This window comes from Poecilia latipinna, unplaced genomic scaffold (assembly GCF_001443285.1).
Source record: "Poecilia latipinna isolate Pla-1442-1.1 unplaced genomic scaffold, P_latipinna-1.0 Scaffold4, whole genome shotgun sequence".
Classification (NCBI taxonomy): Eukaryota; Metazoa; Chordata; class Actinopteri; order Cyprinodontiformes; family Poeciliidae; genus Poecilia; species Poecilia latipinna.
In genome coordinates, this window is record NW_015112620.1 from 66,540 (window position 1) to 91,464 (window position 24,925).

Sequence of the window (24,925 nt, forward strand, 5' to 3'; positions counted from 1 at the left end):
TTGGCCTTTTCATTGTGATCTCTTGTCAGTGTCTTGTTTTTTTCTGTCTTTTGTTTGTCGTTTCTTTTTCTTGTGTATTTTTTTTCTTGTAAATGGTCTTAGCTGTCTTGTAAGGCTCTAACAAATAAAATGCTTATTGTTATCATTAAAAATGCCATATAGATTCAGTCTTTTGGATTTGTGGATTGAGCCTAAACTGTTTTTCTGTAACAAAATGATAAAAGTCACTGTGGTTTAAAAAAGCTGCTTGTTTTTTCTCAGGAGGTGACTGTGCCACTTTGCTGAAGAACATCGGCGCTCTGCCTGTAGAGCTAGCGAGGATGTACTTTGCTGAAACCGTTTTGGCCTTGGAGTATCTGCATAATTATGGTATTGTTCACAGAGACCTGAAACCTGACAAGTGAGTTCTTCATACTAAAGTAATGACTTTCTTTAAATTTGTGTTTTCATGTCCTTCGTGTTTTAAAGGTTATCCACCGGCTTTTAATAGCTGGCTGAGAAGTGAATTAAAGTTTAATGTCGATGTTTACATATAGGTGGCCATTGTGACTGATAATTTTAAAGACAACCCTTTAATTTTTTTTGTTACTTAGGGAAAAGCAGTAGCTAAAACCCAAAAGAAAAGTTGAAGCAGTGAACAGGGCAATATCCAAACATTTACATTTATAAAATTAATGGCACATCAAGAAAGTTTATTTTCCATTTCTCAACAGCGTTAATGCCTTTCTCCTGTTTCCTTGCAGTTTATTGATCACTTCCATGGGTCACATAAAGCTGACAGACTTTGGTTTGTCAAAGATGGGTCTAATGAGCCTCACCACCAACCTGTATGAAGGACACATCGAGAAAGACGCTCGGGAATTCCTTGACAAACAGGTACAATCAGAAAAACCCCTTATTTGAACATTTATTTAAAAGCTTCTCTCACACCGTTTCCTATCTTTCAACATATTTTTTCTACATGTGTTTCACATGAGCCTAAATATGAGGAACGTCAAGCCCTGTCCTATCTATGAAGATAATGTGTATTCCTTATAAAGTTGTCAAAATACTCAAATTTCAAACTTGATGCCGATCCGTAGAAAAATCCTTCATACTGAACACCATTTTTAAAACTATGGCAATGTTTTTATTTATTTATTTTTTTTTTTGCAAATCAAAGGGTTCTTTGTAGATAAGAACAAAGTATGATTAATTACTATGTACAATACAACTGCAACATTTCTGCCAACAGTGAAGACAAAACAATGAGCACACAGCAAGACCTGAATGTGGATGAATGTGGTGGAAAATAATGAGGACATCTGGTGCCACAAGCACATTATTCCCAAAAAGTGACACTTGCTCTATTATGTTGTAATTTCTTCAAACACTCAGCATGTCGACGTAAAACAAACACCACATCCAAGCCATACTAGAAATTGTGTTGAATTAAACTGACGGGAGTTAATGGGTCATTGTCACAAATTAGTATTTCAATACTTCAGTGGTTTTTATAAGTAGTATCTGAAATTACACTTGTGCGAACAGTCACTCTGTCTGCTTTGGGAAGGTTTTGCAGGACAAACCCAGTTTAAAGGAATCCAAACTTTTATTGTTTGTATGTAATATAATCTTTGTCATTGGAACTGAAATATTTTTTTAAGGTATGTGTTTTGTTGCTTCTGCTATACTAAACTAGCATTAATGCACTGCACCTTCAAATTATTTTTGGTATTTTGTGCGTTTTTGTGTTTGTACCTTTAAAAAAAAACTATATAAAGTTATCTATGTGAAGCTCGGTATGTTGTCTGTCTCATGTTTACTGTGTTTTTTTTTTTGGTTTTTTTTTTTGCCTGCATCCTTCAGATTGTGCAAAAGATGAGATGTCCAGATGTTGCTTAGCAATTTAAAACATATTTTATCCCTTCCAGTCATTCATGGAAACTTGCCAAGTCATCTTCCTAAAAGCAGTAAGCTCTTAAAACCTGCTACACAATGCCTCCTGTCGAGTTGCCGATACTGAATCATTTATGCTCTCCAGTTCCGTCACAAATCAATTTTGCAATCAAATTTATTTAGTCTGTAAATTAAACTGTAATCAGTCATTCAGGCTGCATGGATTCTACAGGCGCCTGTTAGTCTGCCAGTAATCATCTCATATTTGTGGCTAGCACAGACCACTAATTTGCTTTTTAAGTTTTTAATGGAGTCCCTTATTGAAGGGAAATGCCTCATTCAGTCGGCAGCAATGCTTGTCTTTATAAGACGGTGGGCACAAGTAGAAGCACTTACACCCTCACACAAGAGCATGCATTTATTACTCGGCAACAGATAGTCTAAAATTGCACATTGATGAATAGCGTATGCTAAGTATGGCTTCAGAGTGCAACCATGAACATTTAAACACATCACAAGTGACTCGCTGAATGTCAGAGGACACCATGGCACCATTTTAATCCAATAAAGTGTCCTTATTTTCACAACATTGTCATCAGGTCCCAAAAAAAAAAACAAAAAAACTCCTCAATATATTTCAGTAGACGAGTCTTTTCCGGCTAGTCAGCCACTGTTGTGGTCATGTATGGTTTTTCCACACGCTGACGCCTCAGTTTACTAAATGAGTAAATTGTTAAATCGCTAGTATGTCTTGTTTATTCAGACTTCAATTATCAAATCCAATAAACAACAACCCACAAGAGTCAATAGCAGAATGAGCTATTTGGCATTGGCAGAGTGGTTTTGCCAAGCTTTTCCTGTGAACAACCCACACACTCAGCTCAGTTGCTAAACGCACCAGTGCATTCTCCTTACTAATGTGGCACCATTTAAAGGGAAACAAACAGACTTTCCAACGATATGTTATTGCCCAGAAGTATTGGTACAAAAAAGAAACAATAAACTAAACACAAATTTCCTTAGTTTTCATGCTAAGTTTACATGGATAATACAAGTATTTTTGGTGGAAAAAAATAAGAAACTGCTGTTCCCAGAGGTAACATTAGTTATCTCCCATGGCCAGATTCTGCTTTTGTCTGCAGAACAGAGATGCATCTTTATTAAAAGCTGCTGGAATTGATTAAAATCCCGTTTACATAAAAAAAAAGAAAAAGGAAAACAACAGGAAAACATTTTTATTTGTAAGTAAGCTCCAAACTTTCTAGATATCAATTAGGATTTTTATTTATTTATTTTTGTTATTTTTCCCTCCAGTGTCTGTTTTGAATGTTGCATTATTTTTTCCAGCTTCAGCTAAAATTGTAGACCACTAGAGATGTTTTTTTTTCCTGCCATTTGTGTAACGAGGTGTCCCTGGGTTAGATGCCGAACTATTATTCATGTTTCAGAATAATAATTCGCACTCCTGACAGTGGAACATCTCTTTTGAAATGCAGTGATTCATTTTTATCTGTTTGACTCCCCTTGACGAAGAAAACATTTCAAAGGTTTTATTGATCTTAATGGCATGGGAATAAAGGTATTTTAACAAGTTTCAAAAAGAGAGAACATCTGAGTTCTTTTGACATTAAGGTTTATGTCTATTCCAAAAAAAATACATAAAACCATGTTTGCCTCCTTAAATATTTTTTCTTTATGCTTTATGTTTGTCAAAAAAATATGTGTCCCATCTTTTGTTGTATTGCCTTGGCTTTGGGATATGATGTGTTGCTTTTTTAGATCATTTAGCTGATATTATAATTTTTTTAAGGGATTCCTTGTCTTGCCAAAATAACACCCAAAAATATTGTTAGGACAGGAGTCACAGCTGAAATCGCGCTTTAACAAACTCTATGATTTCCCACTGGGCCCACTTTTGTCTCTTAATAAAATAAATCATGACTTAGAAACTTCTTCTTGTGTTGACTCAGGTTCTCTTCGTCTGATATTCACATTTGTTTGATAATCTGAAACATTTAATTGTGACCGAAAAGCAAAAGAAGAAATCTGTTAGGTGTTAAGTTTTGTTTTTTTTTCTCACACTATAGAGCCTAATTTCAAAATCAGCACTGGATCCACCAAACCCTCCTACACAAAAAAAAAATGTGTTTATTGGATAAATTACTTTCAGAGTGAGTCAGATGGAGTTTAATTCAGTTTAAAGTAACATTTGCTTATTGACTGATGCATCAACTTCTCAGGCACTTTTTCTATAAAGAAATGAATACAATTTATTTTGACTCTCACGTGATAAAAATAAATTGAATATATCCCAGCGTGTCATTGAGCCTTCATGTAGGAATTCCTCTTTTCAGTAGGTTCTCAGTATTTATCTGTGTCATTGTGTTACGTTGTAGCCTGGAAACTGTTAATTGATGTCACACTGGTGTCTGGAAAGCTTCTCTAGCAACAAAGCTCAGTGTTTCCCCACTGGCAGAGATTTCAGCAAACTTCCACAACCTTCACTTGAGCTTGTTTGAAGTTTGGATGATCTAGCCGGGGCTTTAGAGCATTTCATGACATGCACAATAAGAGCTTACATGATTAAAAATCTTTCTATTACACTCTTGCTCTTTACACTCTCTCCATCACTTCCAGGTCTGTGGGACTCCTGAGTACATCGCTCCTGAGGTGATTCTCCGTCAAGGTTATGGGAAACCTGTGGATTGGTGGGCCATGGGCATCATCCTCTACGAGTTCTTGGTGGGATGTGTGCCTTTCTTTGGAGACACTCCTGAAGAGCTGTTTGGACAGGTCATCACTGGTGAGAAACCCAAATTCATTTGGTCTTCAAGTGATTTATCAGACTAACATTTTTAACCCTTGCCCTGTGTTTGCTGTCTGTTGTAGATGACATAGTTTGGCCAGATGGTGACGACGCTTTGCCTGCAGACGCTCAGGCCCTGATCTCTGCTCTGTTACAGACTAACCCTCTTTTAAGGCTGGGCACAGGTACATGCATTTACTGTGATATTGTGTCTGTCTGTATTTAGAGCCAAGTTACAGATTATATAGAATTAATTTTGTGTTGAATAACAATTGTGAGCATTATGCATTTTTGATTTTTTTTTTTTAGAACACATAAAACCTAAATCTCTTAGTCTGTACAAATGTAACTTAAACTTAGCAAATGAAAAGCTGTTTGTAGGTGAAGCAGATGCCATTCATGGCCAATGGTTGTACACTTTTTCAAGAAAAAAAGTATTTTTTTAAAGAGTATGGGAAAGTGTTTAATTTCATTTAAGCATTTTCAAAAATCTGGATAAGTTTAAAAGGAAAACTTAGTATAAATAAATGTTTAAATATACAGACATTATTCTGTATACTGATAGGAAATCAGTATACAAAAATTGAAGTTTAGACTTCATTGGTTTATACGGTACAACAATGCTTACAGCTGCCTTTGAGATGCCCTCAGCTTGTACTCCACAAATGTTTAATTTCAATAAATCAAACTTTCTTTTAGTTAGATTATTTTATTTATTGTTGTTGCAACAAGTACTCCTATTAAAGTAAGACTGTTTTTAATTGGGATTACTGCCTGAGAACCCTGTAATTGCCAAATAGGTAATCACTTTAAATTAATCCCTTACAATGTCTAACTGTTATTATGTTTTTAAATTATCAGTATACCAGATAATATAGGATAAACTACAAATAAGAATGAACAAATCAAAATATTTTTGTCAGATTTTTGCCTATTACATTAGATTACTAGAAGACAGTCATTTGTTGCCTCTGTTTCGGCCTCCAGGTGGAGCATTTGAGGTGAAGCAGCACGCTTTTTTCTCTGCGCTGGACTGGAACAGTTTGTTGAGACAGAAAGCAGAATTTGTCCCCCACCTGGAGTCTGAGGAAGACACCAGCTACTTTGATAGTATGTGCACTTTGTGTCTCTGAATTAACATACCTAAAAACATGAGTAACTGCATTAGGGACAGGTTTAGGTTATGATCTGACACCATTAAAGTCACAGCTCCCCTGTCTCTCATTTTCCTGTTTTCCAGCCCGTTCAGATCGTTACCACCACATCAACACGTACGATGAGGATGACACCAATGACGATGAGCCTGTGGAGATCAGACAGTTCTCCTCTTGTTCTCCTCGCTTCAGTAAGGTACACCTCTTCCTTTTTCTTACCCTTTGTTGTGTTTCCATCTATGCTTTTTTTTCTTCCCCTCTCTGTGTCAACACATCATACCTTCTTTGCACTTGAGATTACATGACAGGGGTTGATGAGGAAGGGGGAAAAAGTGGGTCAGACTGCACCAAGAGGCTCCACAAGGCTGAGCCTGGTTTCATACCTGGTGTTAATAAGGTCTGTGTGGACACTATGTATGCTGCTTTCACCGGTCTCCAATTTCTACTGAAGGTCCAAAAGATTTAAACACCTTTTCAATATATTTTCAAAGTGTCTGTGCTCCTTTTTACATTTTGTCATGTTACAACCCACAAACTGTAATGAATTTTAGAAATTTTTGTGATAAACTAATAGAAAACAGTGTATAAATGTAAACCCTCCCGTAATTTTAGTGCAGTGCTAAGGAGGAGTGCGGCAAATGTCACGATCAGACAGAGGGGAACTGTGGGAGGTTGTCCCGTTAGACCGTCAGTTCCCAAAACCAAAAAGAAGAAAAAAACTCAGAAATCTTGTTCTGGTTCACCGTAAGTGTCCAGCCCAATGCAAATCAAAACATAAAATGGAAGTAATATTGATCATGACATAATCAAGACCAAGGAACTCTGTAGACAGATAAAGTTGTGAAGAAAGTTAAAGCAAAGTTAGATCAGAAGATTTGAATATCTCATGAACTTTTCAGTTTATTCTCTGAAACAGGAAAGAATGCAACACAACTGTAAACAAACCAAAACACTTAAACTTGGTAGGTTTGCAGCTGTTTACAGATAATGGGCTGAATGTTTCCTAACAAACCTGTGAGGCCTTCGTTCCACACAGATGGGCTCTATTTACTTATTTGGCATCTCGTGAAGGAAATTGGTTACACTAGATTTTATTTACAAATAAATGCTCACCATTTTTTTATTGCAAAGAATGTTAGAGACCAGGAATGCTTTTGCTTCCTTTACAGCTATACTCTACTTTGTGGTAGTCTGTCACATAAAGCCCAGAGAAAATATATTGGAGTTTGTGGCTAAAACACAACAAAAAGGGAACATAAAGTACTGTATGTGACTGTTAACATTGTTGTTTTTCCTTCTGAGAAGACAGCTGGGTCTTCAGCCATTGCTTGTTTCCATGGTGCACTCCTGCAGCTCGTCCCATTGTCCTCCCCCACAGACTGTTACTCTGCACATAATGAGAGCCTTACAAGCCATGACAAACAAAAAATGTGACCAAGATTAAACCCCAAGTTAAAATTGGTACTCTAATTATTTGCCACAGTTACATAGTGTAATCAGCTTTACAACATGGTTTGAAAGAAAACAGAATCACTGCTTGATGTATTCCACATAAACCTCTAATTACTAATCGTGGCCTAGCAGATGACAGGGGCAGTGAAACTCTTGGCAGAAATTTAGGCATTTGGCTCCATGCTGCTTGTAGCTAAAGGGTATGTCTGTTCATCAGTTGCTTAAAATATTTGAGTCACATTCTGTTTTTTTTTTACCAAAGTTTTCTAAACGACCTCAAAAGTCTGGGCAAAAACTGTCTCGCTGTGTTTATTGAAGGATCAAGATGCAGTTTGGCTGGTGGGAACAAGCAGTTATTCAAATCCTAAGAAAAAAGCACAATGCAGAACTGATTTCAATAACCTAACTGAGGAGAATGAAAATATACAGATTTCGTATTATTTACTTTAATACATAAATAAGGGGTAATCAACTGGGAAGCAGGGAGCAACTACTGGAAGCAAAGCAATTAGGAAGACAGAGACAAGGATAGACCTTGAAAAGACTTGTCAATTTACAGCTTCTCAAAAGTATTCATTCCCCCGCAGATTGTGTCACACTGCAACCACAAACTACAATGTTTTTCATTGATCATAACTGATAGGCTACTACAAAGTAGTGCCTAATTTTGGAGTGGAGGGGAATGAAATGGGAATGAAGAGTCAAAACATTTCTCTGCCCAATTTACTTCATTTAGAGGTAAATCTGCTTTCCAGGAACTGCCAAGCACGTCCATACACCATTGTGTTGCCAGAGTTATATCTGCATTCAGAATGATGTACAGTGTTAGTTTTCGGCCAAACAAACTATCTGCATATGAGCCAAAAATTTAAAATAAAAAAATTGACTTGCTCATCTTCTTTCGCATATTTACTGTCTGCTACACGGCTTGTAACAAACTGCAAACAATGCTTGTTTATGGATAACAGGGTGGATTATTTACGGTTTTATCAGGATTGTCTGGATTTATTTCTTGGTCTCAGAATGAACCCTCAGAACACATTCATTTTTATTTGTTCGGTTACGCATCACTTTGTGTTTGCCTTTTATATACAATCCTGATGCAACAAATCACCATTTGTGGTTGTAAAATGGCAAAGTGGGATACGGTTCATGGGATCTGAATATTTTTGTAAGGCACTGTTATTGCTTTGTTCAAGGTTAAACGTCATGAAGATGGAAAATAGTTTTCTTAAATACCTTGAATTGTCAAACATAAATGTGATAAAAATCCTCCTCTGTTGAGAACTCTTTCTAATGAAAAGTGAATATTCTTCCACTGTAATAAAACCTTCCCCCATTATTCGTAATGCAACACAAGTGCTGACAGTTCTGCGTATGTCTCTGCGACATTTATGTAGCCTGACAGCTAACGTAATCACCACACAGAAACACTGTATGGATCTTTGTTCCAACTCAGCAGTTACATTATTAACTTAAGACTCCCAACCTAAGGACTTACGAGTCATTTGTCTTTCCACAGGTGTACAGCAGCATGGAGCATCTTTCCCAGCTGGAGCAGAAAGCTACAACCTCTGTGTCCCGTCGAGAACACAGGAGCCCACGAGAGGACAAGGTGGCAAAAAGAGAGAGCCTGGGCAGCTTCGGCATGAGGGAGAAGAGCTGGAGGACTGGATCTCCTGAGATGTGAGTTGCTGTCAGCTTCCTGTGAGGGTTTTTTTTTTTTATTGTAAAATATATCTCAATACTTCAAGAAAACACTTTACTCTTCGTACATCAAAAATTTTGTTGCTGACTTCCACTTCTGAAAAGCTCTTATCTGCAGATATCTATTTTAGCCAATTCCCATTTACCTTTAATAATCCTTAATAGCTTGAACAGACTTTCTGCTTGCTTCATAAACTCAAAATGCAATTGTCTTAACATTAAAATGTTCATTGTAAAGTTAAAAAAAAAATAAAAAAAAAAGATTTTTCTCAGATTACCTAGCTACCTGTTTCTGCATCCCTGGGAATCTATAGATACAGTAAAAAAGAAGCAAGGTCAGCCCATGTGTGAAAGAGAAGTTGGTGTTATGCAGATCTACAATTAAACAGGGCTTCACCGTCCTCACTTCCCTTTTCTCTCTACCCTTCCTCCTGGCCACACAAGAAAACCTTTAAAACTTCCTTTAATGCATATTGTTTTTATGCTAAAACAAGCATATCTATACTAATTGTTTTGCCTCACCACCCTTGTGGTTGTGCAGGAAGCGGCTGTCTTGTTCTGAGTCTCTGTACATGGAAGGAGACGCGAGCCCTCCTCTTGGCGCCCGCCGACGCTTCTCAGCTTTGATGGACACCCATCGCTTTGCCTCACCCTTCGAAGGAGAGTCCGATTCCCTGACCCGTCAGAATCTCATGAAGTTCCGAGGAACGTCGCTGGATGGCACCACTGTCCCTTCGCCAAGCCTCCTGGAACACAGGCCCATTGTGAGGGATATAAATGGAGCAGGTTCGTTGGCAAAGCTTAGAAAGCACAAAGTCTGTAATGCCTGATTTGATACGGAGAAATGAACCATTATTTCTAATTTCAGCTGCAATCGTCCTGCAATGTTCAAACCATTTGGATTTCTTGCAGACAAATCATCTAGACTTGGAGAGAGCGCCAGCGTAAGCTCAGCCATCATGACATTATCCCCCGGCCCTGCCGCACCCAGCCGGGATGTGATCACTCCTCTGTATGACCCTCTGGGGCCCAGAGCCGCAAATGACCTGGTCCTCCGCCGGGCACGCCACCACCATTTATCTGGCGATGGAGAGAAACGGAACTCCAGACAAGCAAACAAGGTTATCAAGTCAGCGTCTGCCACAGCTCTGTCTGTTATCATCCCATCAGGTGAGAGGCTGAAGGTCCTAAAGCGCTGCTACTCTCTGAAACGTCTGAAGTCTATTTCCTCTGACCTTACCTCCTCCTTGCCTGCAGTGGAGCAACACGGTGGCTTCTCTCCGCTGGCCAGCCCCATGTCGCCTCACTCTTTCTCCTCCAACCCCTCGTCACGTGACTCCTCACCCAGCAGAGACTTCTTTCCTGCAGTCAGTGTTCTGCGCTCCCCGATCACAATCCATCGCTCTGGAAAGAAATACGGCTTTACCCTAAGGGCTATCAGGGTCTACATTGGAGACAGTGACATCTACAGTGTCCATCACATGGTTTGGGTAAGAAAAATGTGGAAATGGCATGAGTCATAGTTTTGTGGCATTTACTCTGCTGGAGTTAAACATTTACTAGCTTAAACTACTTTATTACTTTGACCGTTGAAGGTGATAATGGAAATTAATGGCCTCTTATAACAGATTGATAGCTGAAAAAATTAAATAAAAGTTGAACACAGAGGAAAACTAGTCTATCTTTTAACCTACATCTTTATATATCAGGCATATTGTTAAAGTTGTGTACCCAGGGGTTCCGATTAGTGTGTTCCCACAATGACATGGATATACATCACCTTAACATAAACCATCTGGGTCACTTTCAAATGTTGCAAAAGTGTTACAAAGCTTTGTTTTTCCCAATTTAAATCATGACTGGAGCTTCTTTGTTCTCCTGAATGCGATCTTGTACATTTTTTTGTGCATCGGCAGCATGTTGAAGATGGAGGCCCCGCTCAGGAAGCCGGTCTTTGTGCAGGTGACCTAATAACTCATGTCAATGGTGAGCCGGTCCACGGTTTGGTCCACACCGAAGTGGTAGAGCTCATCCTCAAGGTTGGCGTCAGTTACACTTCATCTTATCTATACCCTATGCTGGCGACTTTTAAGCGACAAAGCATTGGCTCCTTTTAAACATGTCGACATTGAATCATTGAAAGCTTTCTCAGCAGAACTCATTTAATTGCTCTGTGCAGAGTGGGAACAAGGTGACTGTGACAACCACGCCTTTTGAGAACACCTCCATTAAAGTGGGCCCTGCCCGCAAAGCCAGCTACAAGTGTAAGATGGCTCGACGAAACAAGAGGACAGCTGGGAAGGAAAGCCAGGACAGGTAGGAGCTACAGATGTCCTGCAGCTCACATTTAAAACTCAATACTTTAAATAAGCTACTAATTCCTTTACTGCGGAACAGAGGAGCAATGAAGGAATGGTGAGCTGCTTCACCATGAAGGTTTTGGTGTCATATTCCAGCTTTGTTTCGATAGAGTACTTTGTCAATACATGCCTTTCTTCAAAATTGTGGGTAGCTTTACAGTCAACATTTTCAGCAGTTTGCTATGAGTTAGTTTTACCATTGAATTCCTTTAACTAAAACTTGCCAGATGTTTAACAACATTTGTAATATACAATCCTGCTTCTTTAAGTCTTGTCTCTTTACTACGCGAGTTAAAAGTAGATCAAATTCAGTTTTTCTGCATTTTTAGTGTGTGGGGTGTTGATGACCTACTTCCTTTATTTAGTTAACCAGGGTTTATCTTGTCTGAGTTTTCCTCTTCACATTAGCTGTGTAAGGAAATGGCCCTTTATAGAATCTCAAACGATCTGGTTTGAAACATCAGGAGTCGTTTCCGTGCCAGTTAGTATGAGTATGTGTTAATTTTAAGATCAACCCGTTCATTTTGTGCACTTCAATTCTCTGTCAATCCTGCAGCAAGAAGCGCAACTCCTTGTTCCGTAAGATCACAAAGCAGTCCAATCTCCTCCACACCAGCCGCAGCCTGTCCTCTCTGAATCGCTCGTTATCCTCCAGTGAAAGTCTTCCTGGCTCCCCAACTCACAGCCTCTCTGCCCGGTCCCCAACTCAGGTCCACCGCTCAACCCCGGAGCCCTCCTACCTCGGTATGTTGCCATGTTTAGACAGTTATCCAGCAATTATCAGTGAGGCCGGCTTTCTTTGTGTAGCTTTGAACCTCTTCCTCTGGTGATTTCTTACGTCTCCCCATGTGTCCGCTGAACTCTTTAGGTGCTTCCTCCCAGAGCAGCTCTCCTGCCTCCAGCACTCCGAACTCACCCTCTCCCTCTCAGCACATGCGGCCCAGCTCCTTGCACGGCCTGTCCCCAAAACTTCACCGCCAGTATCGCTCTGCCCGTTGCAAGTCTGCTGGAAACATCCCGCTGTCCCCTCTGGCACACACACCCTCCCCGACTCAGTCTTCCCCTCCTGCGATGCCAGGCCACACAATAGGGAGTTCCAACACAACACAGTCGTTTCCTGCAAAGCTCCACTCCTCGCCGCCGGTGGTCCGGCCCAGGCCAAAGAGCGCCGAGCCCCCGCGCTCACCTCTTCTCAAGCGGGTGCAATCAGCAGAGAAGCTCGGCTCGCCTCTGACCCAGTCCAGTTCGACCGGAGGGCTTGGAGGTCCGTTGAGGAAGCACAGCCTGGAGGTGCAGCACTCTGAGTATCGCAAAGATGCCTTCCTCTGTGAGCTGGGGCTCCAGAGCCTGCTGGAGACGGAAGGAGAAAATCTGCCTCCTAATGCGCCTCCACTGCCCGTGTCCTCCACCACCCCAGAGACTGGTGTGCTGAAGCCTGTGAGGAGACTCGGGAGACAGGAGTCGCCGCTCAGCAGGGAGACTCTGCTGGCCGGAAGGGAGAGGGAAGAGAGAGAGCGAGAAAGAGGAAGGGACAGGGAGAAAGACAGAGAGGTAAACCAAGCAGGTCTGCCAGCGTCACAGACATCTTTGGCAAGGAAATCTCATGCAAGCGATTTTAACATGAACGCCAAACAAAGTGAAGAAACCAGTAGACTCGTAACCCCTGCCTCTCCTATTAAAACTGCAAGCACACCCCCAACGCAGGTAGAAGCTAGAAACAGCAAAGATCTCCAGCTCAAGCAACAAGGAGGAAAACCAGAGCCAAAGCAAGATGGGGAGAACAAAAATCAGTCCTGTCTGCCAACTGCTGCCTTCAACAAGAGCTCATCTACTCCGGATAAATCCGGCGGAATCAACACAGTCGTGACAGGAGCCTCTTTGAGCATAAATAAGACTTTTAAATCATCAGGAATGGGGAACGGTCAACGGAAGTCTGACGGCAACAATTCAAGAACTGCTGAGCTCGGCTCCAAAAGCCCCAAACTGGCAGCTCGGGTCCTGGCTCCCGTGGTTCCCTCGCACGGGCAGCCGCTCTCTCTGGGCAAAGTGCGGCAGGGCTTGGGCCCTGTTAATTGTTACAGGGGAACTCTCGACTGGGAGGACAAATGTCGCCTGGAGGTGGTGGAGGAGCATTCCCCCTCTCCCTCCCCCTCCCCAACAGCTGTCACCCCCTCCCTCTGTGGACCTTCGTTGTGTAAGTCGCGGCCCGTCTCCCCCGGAGATAAGACGAGCTTTGTCAGCCAGCTCACCACCGTGGCCAAAAACGTCCTCGGACCAATCAAGCTAGGCTCTACAGAGGGGTCTAGGAATAAAGAGCAGCAGAGCAAGGCGTCCGAGGAGAAGCTGGGACCTGCCGCCGGGAGGTCCGACACTCCTGCAGGAGCGCGAACGCTTCTGGGCGCTGCGGTGGTGACTCAAAGTCCTGGCAGTTCTCTGCTTGAAAAGTCAGCACCACCTGGGAACCTGCCAAAAATGTGACCCCCTGGATCATTACATCAGACTTTAGTAGAAAATAGTAAAAATAATAATGTCTTTTTGTTTTGGAGGGACAAAAAAAAAAAAAAAAAGACAGAAGACAGGCACTTAAAGATGTACATTCCAGTTTCATAGTATATAAAGTCTTATTTATTGATTAAATCCTTGAATAAATCTAATGTAAAAGCAGTAAGAAAAAAATAGCTGTAAAGGTCATTACCTGTTGGTTTTCTATGATGCATAATTTATTAAGACACATAGTCATGTTAAGTGAAACACTTTATCAGATATATATGTGTGAGTCAATGTGAATGCATGTTATATTCTATATATGTACTGTATGTGCATAATAGGTACAAGAGGGTCAAAAAGTGCTTTACTGATCAAAACATGCTGAATACTGTGAATACCAAATTCTGTAACTCTTTTTCAACTAGAGAATTCAGAATTTTTTTTTTTTTTTTACTGCTGTTCAAAATGGAAGAGTGAATAAGTCAAGTTGTAATATTTGCATTAAGCAGCACAGCATCGGTTTGGCTTCTCTATAAAAGCATCAACATGATTAGGCATGTTTACTCATCATGCAGCAGTTTACTTTCTCTGAGCGGTTAGACGAATCCACAGCAACCCTCTCTGTCAGTGGATGTTACATTAGGACCTGTCTAACACCCAGTCTGTCAGAGGATTGTCTCCGAGTGTGTGTTTATCCTCCTCCTATGGTTCCTATCAACTCTTGAAGGCTGCAGAGGAGAAAAGGAGCGACTGAACTTGGGCTCAGTGCTTATCTCGTCCTTGCAGGAAGGCCACACCGGCCTTTCTTCTCCCTCCGCCTCCCAGTGCTGCAATGGGCAGGAGCACAAACACCCAAAAACATTTGCATTGCCACAGGAGACAGCTCTGTCAGCAGCTGATTTCGATACTTTTTAATCCATACTCCTTTTGTGGTCTGCGAAGCAGGACATAAGTGTGCTTGGTAGTGTGATTTGGAAAGGTTCAAACACGTGTATGTGTGTGTTATGTTCATTAAAGTAACATGACAGAAAGCAGCCTGGAAATTTGTAGTTAGGATCCAGGGATACTGACTTATCGCACTCACACTGCCCAGATTGATTTTACTGTAGGAGCATAAAACAGAGTAGAATATATATATATATATATATATATATATATATATGTCATCAGCACATATATACTAAACTCAAGAGTTTTCAGCCAGTCAGTTACTGATGTAGCTTAAAATAATTTGCTGAAGAGCTCCGTGGCTAAAATAGAGGTTGTTCGTATAGACCTAAAAATATCTTGAATCAATTTAAAAATGTTCCTGTGTTAAAATCAAACGGGATATTTAATGTAACACGTTGATAAAGACTGTTACCTACGTCAAAGCTCAGATAATATTTCGCAGGACAAAATTTATCTGACAGTGACAGCAACCGTATTCATATCCATTGAACACATTTTGTTGTGTTAAAAGAACCTTATTGTATTTTTTTCTTTGAATGGATGGAATGTGATAGACCAACACAAACTAACAAATATTTAGACATTATAAGAAATTACATGGTTTTTAATATATTTTAAATCAGTAAATTATGTTATTTATATCCATCTCCAATGAGTCTATAGTTTGCAGAGCTGCTTGTTGCTCCAATTACAGCTGCATGTCTTTTGGGGATATGTCTCACCCAGCTTTGCACATCTACAGTGTGTATTTTAGCTTCTTTTTTTTAGTTTCATAATAACAAACTGACAAAGTGGGTGGAGATCATTTGAAACAAAATGTTTCAGTGCAGCAACATACTTCAGTTGGGTTTTATGTCTGGACTTTGGCTAGACCATCCTAATAAATGAATACGCTTGGAACACTCAGCATCCAAGAGCAGAGAAGGGCTGGAAGACACACCAGACAAGGTACCACCTGACAGTGGTGCGTGGCAAACCTGCAACATCCCCCAGGCCAAAGAGGCACAGGTAGAGATGTAGGAAACCAAACCCATCAGCACAGCTATTTGTTCACTAATGCTCTCTTTGACTCTTCAAGGCAGTTTGTTGCACCAGAATAGGAATGCACAGCACACTTTTTAGATTGTTACTGGTAAAAGTGTGAATGTATCATTTTCCTTCCAACTCACAATTCTGCACGAGTTTGTGTTGGTCTGTCCCAATGGTCCCAATCCCAATATTATGTAGTTTATAAATCTAACATTGCAAAATGTGCATAACTTCAAAGGATATAACTACTTTTGCAATGCGCTGTATTTTTTCAGTTTTTTCCTTATATGTAAGCATCTTAACCTATTTTAAGCACATACCTATCCATTGTATGTAAATGTATGCAATTTGTCTTTGATTTATTTTGATTAACTTATGCAAAAATGCAACATAAAGTTAGCCAAGAGCAGCATATCAATTTGTCAGTAAGACAGTGTTTAAAAAGCTGAAATATATGTTTGAATTTGTACTTGAACTATAATTTTTTTTAGGACTTGGTTGGAAACTGATTTTATTGAATTAGACTCTCTTACTGTCCAATTTGAGATTAAGTCTACAGAAAGCTACAGCAAAGTGAAAACCTGATTCCTCTTAAATGCAGTGGTATCACCTCTATTGTTCACATGAAAGCATATACATTATGTAGTAGATGCTTTGGAGTCTAAATGATTTTTTTTACATTCATGTAGTTCTCTACTGCCCCCTACTGGTTCCTAGTGACGACTGTTTAACATGTTTAATATTCTAACAAACCTGAGATTGGTGATTTATTGGGGGATGTTACAAACCATAGTGTCATAAATATGCATTCATGTTTCTGAACTATTACCTGAACACTTGGAACAAAAATTATTTTCCCTGGTGTTCTACTTGTGATTGTTAATTTTATATCTGGATTCCATTTTTGAATATATTGTATGCATAATTCTGACAGGAAAGACTACTTCTTATATCTTAATGTAACAATGAAAATGTCACAAATAATTAATGTGATAAAGAAATAATCTTTTTTTTCATATTTAGGCCTTAGCCCAATCAGTTGAGTCAAAAAATACCCTTTTTTTAGTATTTTTGGATTGACGGAGAGAACATCATCCAAGCACTTTATTTGACAGAAGAATATCTTTGTTTTTGACGTTGCTTCAAAGTTACCAGATGCTAACAGATATAGATGGTAAAAATGATCACAGTAATCCAACTATAAACATTCCACTCCTCTCTGTTCACTCTGTGTATTCAGTTGTTCCACTGGGGTATTTTTGTTTGTGATAGATGCAGACACCTGAAGTGCAGTATGTGGAATAAAGTGAAGAAATTTGTTCTCAAACTTTACTCTCTTGTTGATTGCTCTTTTCTCATTTATGTTTAAGATTGAAAATACTTTATCAATCTTCTGATTAGCTAACTTCTGTTTATAGCATCAGCTGGCAATCATGACTTGTAAGACCATTTACAGGTACATCTCAGTCATTTAAATAGTATCATTTCAGTTGAAATCGAAAAGGGATAAATCATAGATTATTTAATGCTTTTCCGACATGTTGAGATTTTTGTTAAGTTGGTATTTCTGTTCATTTAGATTACTGTGGTTTACAGATAATAAAATTCAATTTCCCAGAATACTATATAAATAAGACTATTTTTTTAAATGACTTTATATTATGTGTCATGCTGGGTCCTACATGGTGAGGAAAGCTTCTTACTTGATAGTTGTTGAAAAGACAAATTAGTAACACATTCCACAAGAAGAGTAAGAAAGAATTGGTTATTGCTAAAAAGGCTGCTTTCTGCAGCATGCTTCATCCAAACATATGAATGAAGAGCTGAGTGGTTGAAAAAAGTTTGGTAGATTGGATTGTGAGTCAGTCTAATCAAGGTAAAATAACAAATACCTAAAGAGTCTAGTGTCATAGTGTTTAATTGATCAGCCAAACTGGAGCAGTGGCTAAAACAGATCCAGGAACAACATCAGACATCTCAGTCCAGAAATGTGCAGTTCTAGGCACGGCCAAGATACTGGAGGAGACCCCTCAAGCTCCCAGGCCTCTGGTAGAGGACCCGAGCTCAGAGGATGAAAGAGACCACCCACGGAGGGTGAGAAGGGAATGTTTGGGCGTGTGTGTGTGCGTGCGTGTGTGTGTGAGTGTGTGTGTAAGTGTAATTTTCAGTTCAATTCACAATTTTGTACGACAATGCTTTTGACATTGCATAAAATGCCACTAAAATAGATTCAAATGTGTGGCTCAGACAAATGTGGATAAGTCCAAGGGGGTGTGAATAGTTTCTAAAGGCACTGTACTGTGGGTCACTTCTGAGATAACCGTTAAAAGTTGTTTCGTGATATTCTTATCTTAAATAAACTAAGTACTTATTGAAATTACATTTTTATGGAGCATATTTTGCATTGCACATAGCAGGAAATGTGTTCGTTAGATATTTTTATTTTTAGTTCCGGTCACAAAGTAAAACGTAGTCAATATCACCCAATGAAGGTTTGCCAATTACTAATACGAGCTAAACGGCGAATCAGCGTTCTCGCAACGGTTATTTCAACCAATCACGTGGCAGCAGGAACGGATAACAGGAAGTAAATACAGTGACAGCTAGAGGGAGACCCTAAAGCTGGAGCTGTACAGTGGGGCGGACAGTATTACTCTGGTTTAAACTAAACAAATTAACCTGAGTGCCTTAAGGAGAAACATCTTCTGCACTGACATCTGATGTAGTGTGTTGGGATATAATGGCGTTTGTTGTTGTGTGCTCATAAATGTTACCGAGCGAACGCCGGGTCTAGCGCTAAAGTTAGCTTATTTAGTTAGCTAGTTTTAGTGACGGGACCGAAGAAGGCAACGACATGAGTGAATGTGCGACCAGACACCGGCCTGCTTAACCAGGAACTGAGACAGGTAAGTAGGCCCTCAACTGAGGGAACTTTAACTCTACATAAAGCCTGGTGTTAAGTCCGTTTTGTTGGACCCAATGTCGTAAGACGTTACTACAGCGTAATTACTCAAAAGCTGTTGGACATAGTCACAAAAGCATGTTCTTGCTGTTATGACACATTATTTTTGGTATAGCCTGTAACCCCTCTCCCCCCCCCTCCCCCCCCCAAAAAAAAAATCCGTATCCAGATGGATGACAAATGACCGTGATCAGATGACTTTCTGTAGCACTGAAAAAAGAGCCTGACATACCGGTTGTCAAATGGGAATCACATGACGTCTGTGCTTCTTTTTTATTTTCCAGCATTGTAACTGTGTGTTCCTTATTGAAACTACTACTCATCAGTTTCAGGGCGTGGTGAGAAAATCCTTCAGTGTTTAAGGCTTTAGGATGATTGTTAGTTTAATTTTATCAAGTTTAAGGTCACTGTCTGGCTTTTTTTGTTTGCTTGTTCTTTTTTTTTGTTCTTTTTTTTGCTATTTTAGAATAGTGTTATTAAATTATGTACAATTTCAATTATAGTAGTTAACTACTTGTATAAATTTCCAAGGAAAGAGTCAAAAATATTTTGTCAGATCACTCACAGTGTCCAATGGCAAATTATAAGTGTGTTACTGAGACTTTCAGAAGATGTGTGTGTCCAAAATGTCAACAACAAGTCCTGGTTATATCGTCAACTTAACATTGGCAACGCTCTGATACCTTATGCTCCCTGTAATCTCAATTAATGCTATTTAATTCATAAGAATTACATTAAAAAGATGTTGCTGTTTTCAAAACGATTATACAGTTTTTGTCATGATCTGGCTTAATACTGTTAAACCACACAGGCTCATATTGAATTATTACCATATTTATATTAAACACTAAAAGAAAAAGAATCAAATATCAAGTTTGTTGCAAAACACCATTTGACACTACAAATAATTGAACATTTTAGCTAGAGATTATGATTATAAAGTACGTTTAAAATCATGACACGATTCAGCTTAAGAAGTGAAATAGTTTTGAACAGTCTGTTAAAAAACAACATACTTATTATTAAAGAGCCATACCAAGATAGGACAGTATATTAATTTAGTGTCCCTTATTTTTTTCAATTCAGTTCAATGTTGCAAGGAGGAGCATCAGCATCCGTCTTTGAGGGTTCGGAGACATGAACTCGGTTTCCCCCAGCGCAGTGCAGTACGTGGGGGTAGTGATGCAGGATGAGCAGGTGGCGAGCCGGAGGCCGCCGTCCCTGGAGCGGCAGGGCAGCTTTGGATTCAGAGTGCCTCAAGCTTCAGATGCAAGCAGAGATGCAGCCAGAGAGCCTGATGAGATGGACAAAGTCAAGGCCAAACTGATGTCGGCATGGAACAATGTCAAATATGGTGTGTAATTACATCTATGCAGAGGCTTCAAAGTTGAAATCACGAGAATGAGTTTTCTGAGCCAGCACCCTTCACCTGTTTTCTCTGCAATTCTCAGGTTGGACTATTAAAACTAAAACCTCTTTCAACAAAATATCTCCTGTCACAATCCTGGGACACTCTTATCTACTCAACAATGAAGGTATTTGTGCCTTCTTTCCTGTGTGATAACTACATCCTCTGACTCAGATGTGCTTCTTTTTTTTTTTTTTTTTGTCTGAAAAATGTCAGCTTTGCTCAATAAATTGTGTAACTCTGGAAAGTGAAACTTGAAGAAGAACAGGAATTCTGTGATTTTTGTGATGTGGGAATGTGTTAATAAAGCTAATGAAAATACAGTTCCTTTACGAAGGTTGTAAAATCTACATTTTATTAGCTATTTTTACACCTTTTTTTTCCACTTTTCTCTTACGTTCTCAGATGAGGTGGAGCGGTTCCGTCGGGATTTTGTGTCCAGAATATGGCTGACCTACCGGAGGGAGTTTCCCCCGCTGGAAGGCTCTACCTGGACAACAGACTGTGGCTGGGGCTGCATGCTGCGCAGCGGACAGATGCTGCTGGCACAGGGGCTCGTGGCCCACCTGATGCCCAGAGGTTTGTGCACTTAAACTTTAGTAATCATTCGTGAAGTGTTTATCTCTTGACTTTTGACAATTTCCTGACAAACTCTTGCACTTGCACTCAGCCCTGCATCTGCATTTACAACTTACCAAAGTGTATGTAAATGAACCACACCACCAGCCAGTCGCAGACAGATATCTTTTTTATGCAATATTCCTCGCAAGTCATTGTTTGGTTGAAAAACAACCAATCACAACCAGCAAAAATAAATAAAAAAGGAACATACATCTCCACTATTCCTTTAGATGGTAGAAACTACAACATTGGAGGAGTTTCATTGGGAGTTTTATCAGATCTGTCTCAATCTTTTGATTTTTTTTATATATATATATTAAGCTTCAAATGTGAGGTTGATGGAGAAGAAACTATTTTTGAAGAATTTTTAGTCTTGTGCTTCAATCATACATGATCTTGTTTTTAATGTTGGCTTTATTGCATCCTGCTGACGCATCATTCCTAGTTCAACTTTGCATTCACAACATAACTGCTCAGTTTTTGGGTTGATTGCATGTTGTGCTCATATCTTTGTAACATAATTACAGCCCTGAGAAAGTTTATTTATAATAGCATATTTTCAACCGATTTAGTTTAAGCAATACGTTCTGTACCTTTTAAATTTAAAAACCAATATTCTATTGATCAACCAGACTTTGCTACATTACTATTTTAAAGCTTTTTTTTTTTTTTTTTTTTTGGTAATTTGTAGATTGGACTTGGCCAGACGCTCAGCAGCTAACTGATGTGGACTTCGAGGTGTTCCGACCTCGTTCCCCAGTTCGGGCTGGAGGTGTCCCTATCCCTTCCTTCGGTTCTTTGCGAGGATCCAGCAGCCCAGAGAAAATCCCAGCTGGCAGTCAGGCGCCCAGATGCTGCCAGAGAAAGAGACCTCAATCTGCAAGGGACCGGCAGGCGGAGCCCATCCACTCCAAGCTAATCACCTGGTTTGGAGACCAGCCTCCAGCACCTTTTGGTGTTCACCAGCTGGTGGAAATAGGCAAAAGTTCAGGAAAGAAGGCTGGCGACTGGTACGGCCCATCGATAGTGGCGCATATTCTTCGGTAAGTGCTCTACTTTTGGATCAATGCTGTTTTTAATCGTTCTGAAGTCGTTTAGATGGTTTGAGATGCTGAGTGATTAAGTCTTTTCCCTCTTTTTGCAGGAAAGCCGTGGCCAAAACCTCTGTGGCACAAAGCCTAGCGGTATATGTTGCTCAGGATTGCACAGGTAAGAATTAGAGCTAAGTGTTAGCATTTTTTTTTTTCTTTTTCTGCTCACAGGGATGTATTTCTCCTCTTATTTTAATCCCATGATGTGATTTTGTATCCTAGTATACAAAGAGGATGTGGTGCATCTCTGCGATCTGTCACTAAGTCAGAGTCCTGCTGATCCTTCCGACCAAGCCTGGAAGTCTGTCATCATACTGGTCCCTGTCCGGCTCGGAGGAGAGGCCCTTAACCCGTCTTACATTGAGTGTGTCAAGGTCTGCATTTTCTGATTAACCAACTCCTTGTTCAATCATGTCTTACTAAAATATCCTGCCTTATACTGAAAGCACTTTTGTTAAATTTCAGAATATCCTGAAGCTGGATTGTTGTATTGGAATAATTGGAGGGAAACCGAAGCACTCACTCTACTTCATTGGCTTCCAAGGTGAAAACCATCTGCTTCGTCTTGTTTGGTTTGAATAATCAGAGAAATGAGAATAAATCCACAAAGCTGAAATGCAGCAAATGTTTTTTTTTCTCTCTAAATAAAATAATTTAAGTCAGATTATATTTTTCTTTTTGTGTCATGCAGATGAGCAGCTTCTCTATCTGGACCCACACTTCTGCCAGCCGGTTGTCGATGTCGCTCAAGCAGACTTCTCACTGGAGGTCTGTTATCACGTCTGCACGTGTCAGTGCACCTCGCTCTCAATCTCACAAGATTTATCTAACGTAGTGGAATTCAACAATTATGTTGACTTTTTCTTGTGTGACCCCGTCTCTGTGTATCACTCTGCAGTCGTTCCACTGCAGCTCCCCTAAAAAGATGCCCTTCAGCCGGATGGATCCCAGCTGCACCATCGGCTTCTATGCCAAGAACAAGAAGGACTTTGAATCTCTATGTGCTGCTGTCAGCATGGTGAGACTTTAAAACGCCCGGCTCAGTTTTTACTAACACCAAAAACCAGATACATACTCTTTTTTTTTTTTTTTTTTTTTAAACCCTTTTTAAATTCAGATGCATAAATTACCATGAAATACTTCATTAGCAAATGGTTTGAATTGACAAGTTGCAGCAGGGAGAATGTAAAAACCTTTGACTTTTGTCTTAAGATGCACATGAAAAATCCTTTTCTGTTTGAAAAAGAGTAGGAAGAAGTGAAGCCCTTATTTAATCCTACCACTTATCTCAGTTTTTTTTTTAAATAAAAACAAAAGAACAACCAATTTAATTTATGTTGGTTTTGTCTGGTATTTTAGTGCAGATATAGCAAAAAAAAAATTGGACTATTAGGTAGAGGTTTGGGTTTAGCATTTTTTTTTTTTATTGTTAACTCAATTGGTATTTCTTTCCACTTCACCCTTATGCACTTCTTATGTTTACTTTTTAAAATTTACAGGAACATGTCAGCGCCAGATATACTAAATTAAGCATTAATTTCACACTCATTACAGATGTAAACAAGCGTTTTATAATGCGAATCTGCATATTTTTTTGTATGTGACATTCTGCTCTCCAGAGCACATTCCTTTCTAATGTTGCTTTTTGTAGACTTTTTGGAGTTTATTTTCACCATTGTCATCCGTCCAGGCTCTGTCCTCATCCAAGGAGAAATACCCCATCTTCACCTTCGTTGAGGGGCTGGGGCAGGACTATGGACTTGAGGGTGACAGCAGCAACCACAGTGGGCCTTCTGCCCACATCTTGCCTCCAGACACACTGAGCAGGAGTGACAACAGAAGAAGCAGTGAGGAGTTTGTCTTCCTGTGAACCGCTGAGGAACATGACCTCCCACATTCCACCACTAGGTGGCAGAAGACTTATTCTGACTTGGTTCCAGTGGATACAGCTCCTTGTCGGCCTTGTTTCAAAGATATTCCTACATGAATCGGTTGATTGATCTGCTTTCTTGACTGGAGGAAGTTGATTTTCAGATCTCTCTCTTGACTTCTTAACTGGAAAGGACTGATTATGTTTTCCCTTCATAAAGTAAAAAAAAAAAAAAAACTAAAACTCCAATACTCAAGGTTACAGCTTCCCATTGTTATTCCTGGGTAATATATCACCTGCTGTACACATTTTTCTTTTCAAAAAAGTTTCATCCTCTTTTGAGTTTATTTATAAGACTTATGACTGTGTGTGCGTGAGTGAGTGCAAGATTTGTGTAAATTATTTGTCTTTAATTGTCCTGCTATATTTAGATGTGAGTGCTGTTGTGCCTCCCAGAGGTTTTGGACTCTTGCAAGAGTTTATTGAACATCTTCAGTGAAACTTTTGTGTCTCTGAGAAAGCCACAGCCCAGAACCTTTCCTAATTATTTGCCATCAGGAATATAAAACTCTCCCAGAAATCTGCTGTTACATTTCTCTTGCTGCTAGAAATGGGTATTTATTTTTACTAAATGGCCAAGCCTTGACAAACATTTTTTTAAAAAGTGATCTGGATACATTTTCAAAGTAAAACTCAAAGCAGCTATGCTTAATCAACAAAGTCGAGGTTTTATTGTGCTAATGTGTCACATGACCATGCTGAGTTGAGTTTCTGGTCCCATGACCTGTTCTTTTACATGACAGCACTTACTGGACATTGCACTACTACTGTTAGCTAGTTTGCTGTCCAGATTAAATACAAACACTGGAACACTATCCTCATTGTGTGACATCTTTTTGTATCATTTAAGATCTTTTGTTTTATCTTTACCTACTTTCCAGAAAATGCCACCTGTCTTTTACACTCGATGCCCAAATTTTAGTTTTATTACGATGGCTTATTTCAGCATATTCTTGCATTCTCCCCTTTTAGTATCCTTCGTTTTTTCCAGGTGTCCTATTCTTTTGTCCTTTTTTTTTTTTCCTTACCATTTCTGGATCTTATTTAAAGGGATAGTATAATATGTTTTCCAGCCACATAGAATCACTT

At 39.6% G+C, this 24,925-nt stretch overlaps 2 protein-coding genes across 4 annotated transcripts in view; both read left to right on the forward strand.

Moving 5' to 3' along the window:
• mast1a (microtubule associated serine/threonine kinase 1a) overlaps window positions 1-13,924 on the forward strand; it is a 68,303-nt gene extending 54,379 nt beyond the window's left edge. For all 3 annotated transcript variants that reach the window (XM_015051183.1, XM_015051268.1, XM_015051356.1), the window contains exons 14-27: window positions 262-400; window positions 744-876; window positions 4,516-4,681; window positions 4,768-4,869; window positions 5,672-5,794; window positions 5,925-6,034; window positions 8,813-8,976; window positions 9,539-9,783; window positions 9,910-10,167; window positions 10,255-10,487; window positions 10,914-11,036; window positions 11,177-11,313; window positions 11,914-12,101; window positions 12,226-13,924. In XM_015051183.1, coding sequence (XP_014906669.1) covers window positions 262-400; window positions 744-876; window positions 4,516-4,681; window positions 4,768-4,869; window positions 5,672-5,794; window positions 5,925-6,034; window positions 8,813-8,976; window positions 9,539-9,783; window positions 9,910-10,167; window positions 10,255-10,487; window positions 10,914-11,036; window positions 11,177-11,313; window positions 11,914-12,101; window positions 12,226-13,835 — 3,731 coding nt within the window. In that variant the 3' untranslated portion in view covers window positions 13,836-13,924. The remainder of the gene's footprint in view (window positions 1-261; window positions 401-743; window positions 877-4,515; window positions 4,682-4,767; window positions 4,870-5,671; window positions 5,795-5,924; window positions 6,035-8,812; window positions 8,977-9,538; window positions 9,784-9,909; window positions 10,168-10,254; window positions 10,488-10,913; window positions 11,037-11,176; window positions 11,314-11,913; window positions 12,102-12,225) is intronic.
• A 4,478-nt stretch (window positions 13,925-18,402) lies between these two features.
• On the forward strand, window positions 18,403-24,651 carry atg4da (autophagy related 4D, cysteine peptidase a). Its single transcript, XM_015051480.1, has 11 exons — window positions 18,403-18,730; window positions 19,873-20,140; window positions 20,238-20,321; window positions 20,600-20,773; window positions 21,507-21,858; window positions 21,960-22,024; window positions 22,129-22,280; window positions 22,372-22,450; window positions 22,598-22,674; window positions 22,805-22,924; window positions 23,597-24,651. The coding sequence occupies exons 2-11, from the start codon at window positions 19,924-19,926 to the stop codon at window positions 23,774-23,776; spliced, it is 1,500 nt and encodes a 499-aa protein (XP_014906966.1). The 5' UTR covers window positions 18,403-18,730; window positions 19,873-19,923; the 3' UTR covers window positions 23,777-24,651.
• Window positions 24,652-24,925: the final 274 nt, after the last annotated feature.

Excerpts from the sequence above, each read along its gene's own strand:
- atg4da (XM_015051480.1), top strand. The coding sequence starts at position 19,924 with ATGAACTCGGTTTCCCCCAGCGCAGTGCAGTACGTGGGGGTAGTGATG. Across the intron at positions 21,859-21,959 it reads ATAGTGGCGCATATTCTTCG|GAAAGCCGTGGCCAAAACCT; the intron begins GTAAGTGCTCTA and ends CTCTTTTTGCAG. Across the intron at positions 22,925-23,596 it reads TATGTGCTGCTGTCAGCATG|GCTCTGTCCTCATCCAAGGA; the intron begins GTGAGACTTTAA and ends TCATCCGTCCAG.